The sequence below is a fragment of the Nestor notabilis genome, unplaced genomic scaffold, assembly GCF_000696875.1.
Source record: "Nestor notabilis isolate BGI_N333 unplaced genomic scaffold, ASM69687v1 scaffold31128, whole genome shotgun sequence".
In the NCBI taxonomy this organism is placed as follows: Eukaryota; Metazoa; Chordata; class Aves; order Psittaciformes; family Psittacidae; genus Nestor; species Nestor notabilis.
The window spans coordinates 4,198-7,396 of NW_009939211.1; the positions used below are offsets into that span (position 1 = coordinate 4,198).

At 42.2% G+C, this 3,199-nt stretch overlaps 1 protein-coding gene across 1 annotated transcript in view; it reads left to right on the forward strand.

The window, feature by feature from the left end:
* TNN (tenascin N) overlaps positions 1 to 3,199 on the forward strand; it is a 21,251-nt gene that overhangs the window by 3,016 nt on the left and 15,036 nt on the right. The window contains 1 exon segment of the mRNA XM_010019738.1: positions 2,110 to 2,373. Coding sequence (XP_010018040.1) covers positions 2,110 to 2,373 — 264 coding nt within the window.

Sequence of the window (3,199 nt, forward strand, 5' to 3'; positions counted from 1 at the left end):
TTTAAGTCCGAAGGCAAATAATTCCCCTCCCAGCATCCGTAGCTCATCTCCCATAGGTGTCAAATTGCCTTTTCTGTTCAATTTTGGGTTAGATTTCTGCATCCTGGGAGATTTACTGAGCATTGGTTTTGTTTATTTATGTGTCTTAGATCATTAAATGACACATTTTGTTGTATATTGCCATGATAACTGGAATGTCTGAACATGCAGATGTCACTATCAAGCATGCAACAGTATAATATCTTGCAGTTGCTTCTGAAGGAGAAATAGAGGACAAGGACACATTGAACAGCAGGTATTGGCCTGTGCTCTTCCTGGACTTTGTTTACTGGCACTCCAGAGTAACACTGTGGGATATCTGAAGATGAATAAATGAGCATCTTAGAGTGATGGTATCCACAAAACCAGTTTTTTGGTATCTCGGCATGGTATTAGTTTAACCAGGAAGTCTTTGTGTTGATGCTGTAATCAGGAAATTGGAAAAGGCAATAAAGAGGGACACTGGTGTTTCCAGAGGAGCCAGGGTTCCCCACAAGCCCCCATGTGAGCTCTCAGCCCAGTGCTGGATCTCTAAATGTGCTGCTCATTTCCTGCTTGCTTCAGCCCTTAGGACCTCAGCCTGCTTCCAGAGGAGAAGCTGCCTGATGGAGAGAGATTAAAGAGAGTGAGAAGAACACAAGATGGACTCTGGCACAGCCCACAACCACCCGTCCTCCTAATTCACCTGAGCAACTAGTGCTGTGCCTGTGATGAACCCTTTCTGTTTGGGCTAGGAGGTCCTCTGCTGTTGGAGAGCGAGAGGAGGAGGTTTTCAAGGGTTACCAAGGCTAGGCAGTTGCCTCCTTCCCCTTCACACCCCTGGCCCTGACCAGGCATGTTTTTACCAAATCGTGAAGTGCTTGGGGTTGTCATGTTGCTTGGAGAATATGGCTCTGGAGCATCTTAGGGCAGAGCAAACAAACACATTGCAAAAGCAGATTCCTCTGGGCTAGAGAGTCACTGCCTTTGCAAGAACCCCTTGTCAGAATAGCCTGCTTGGAAACAAACTGTCCTAGGCATTGTCCTAAGCAGATGACAGTGGTTTCTTATGCCACATCTGTCCAGAAAGGCAGATAGAATCCTCTTCTGAACTATGCTTAGACAAGGGATAAACCACACCGTATGTGCTTAGGTTCTTTATTATTTTATTGCAAATATGAATTATTCGTATCTAGCTTCTATATCATAAGAAAAGGCAGGATGGATATTCTTGCATTTTGTGCAAAGTTTTTATCAAAAGCAATGGCATGCACATATCAAGGGTGGAATTCAGTGAAAGCTGTGAGTTACACAAGGGAATGAATGCTGCCTTTCAAGTGAGAAGAATCTCCTGATATATCTGACCTAATGTTGCTGACAGTCCTTTTTACGGGCACTATAGGCAGTTGATATCTATTCTTTGCTATCTGTTGGTGCCTTGTTAATGAAATACAGCTGGTAGATGGTTTATGATGAGTTTATGATGTGCATACTTGTAATTAAAATCAGGTAAACTTTCTGACAGATTTTCTACATTGAATGTTTTCAAAGGCTGCTTCAGGACACCGATGAGCTCTCTGTCTTGTGGCAAAATGGTTAAGGTGCTGTTGGTGTCCTGAAATCTATTATGTGCAGTGGATTTGCCCAGGTCTCCTCCAGGCACCAAGTGTAAGTTTCCATCACTAGAAAAGCTCAGTTTTCTGCTCTGCCATGAAGAAGCTGTTCCCCAGTTTTGGGGACCAGTTGACATTTTGAAATAACTCTGACAGTAATAGGAAAAGAAGGTTTTGGCTTGTCTTTTTCTTCCTAGAGGCATTACAAGGGACAGCTTCATGACAGCTTTTTCCTCATGCCAGTGTGGGTTTAGAAGCTGGAAAGAGTCATCCAGGAAATCACTGTATTTGTTACTGGCTGTAGTATTCATTTATATTTATTGATGTACCAGAAATGGACAAATCCAAGATGATTTCAGACTGGGACTTCTAGTTCTGCATTCTGTCTGTATTCAAAATAGGTTTGAAAAACTGTCTCGCTTGACCACGTGACAAGACATCAACTTCTTTGCAATGTTTTCCTTTGTTTGTCTTCTAGTGCTTGCTCCTCAGAACCTGCAGCTACTGAACTCCACAGAGAACTCTCTGGCTGTCCTCTGGGATCCAATGATTGATATAGATAATTACCTCATCAGCTATTATCCAGTAGGGTATGAAACATTGGTGAAACAAGTCCACATGCCCAAAGAACAATTCATCTGTGAGATTGTGGGTCTCCAGCCTGGCACCATGTACAATATCACAGTTCATCATGTGAAGAAAGGGATTTCCAGTGAGCCCAAGTATCTAGAAGCAAGTACAGGTAGGAGCAGTCAGTGTTCTTCAGAGTCAGAAGTTGTTGATCTTTAGATTCAAACAAGCAAATTGTTTGGCTTTACAGGTTTGTAACATCCTCTCTGAGTGCTGGAAAGTACTTTTTCTTCCCAGCTTCAGTTGCAGTTTTTTGTCATTGATCTTTTCTGGAAAATCTGTTCCCAGATATGTAACATTAGGGATGAATGTATCACAAATGTCCCTTTATCTTGTCGAAATCCTACTTGCACTGAGTCCCCTGAATTCCAGGAAATCTGTAATGTTGGCAGCTGTAAGAAGCAGGAAAAAGTGCAAGATAAAGCCAGCATGTTACTAAGAATAATGCACTGTTTGACTGGATGCAGAAGGGACTGTAAAGTAGGCAGGATGACAATCCTAGGTAATAATTTGCCAAACATGTCTGCAGCAGTGAGTTTTTCCTGATAGTCTCTTCCCAGGACTGAATGAGCCTGGTGATACTGAGGTTAGGAGATCAAGTACGGAAAGATTGCATGTTTGAAGCAGTTTCTGGAGAAATGAAATGCCATTTTGTTAGCAGATGACACTATGCTGTCTGCCTGAACTTGGAAAAAACAGTTAAAAGTTTGGTTATTTTGACATTTTCCTTGCTTCTAGCACAAGTGGGAGCTGAGAGCCAGAAAACTCTTGAGTTGGAGTGTTACCATGGATAAAACTAAGACTGTTGAAGTAATTATTGTGCTGTACTTGCTTTAGTCTTCAATTTGGCTGAGGAAAATGTCTTGGGTCTCAGAAGGAGGTGACTGGGCAGGGAGAACTGTTTAACAACTTCCTATCTTATACTTACTTTTTCCTGC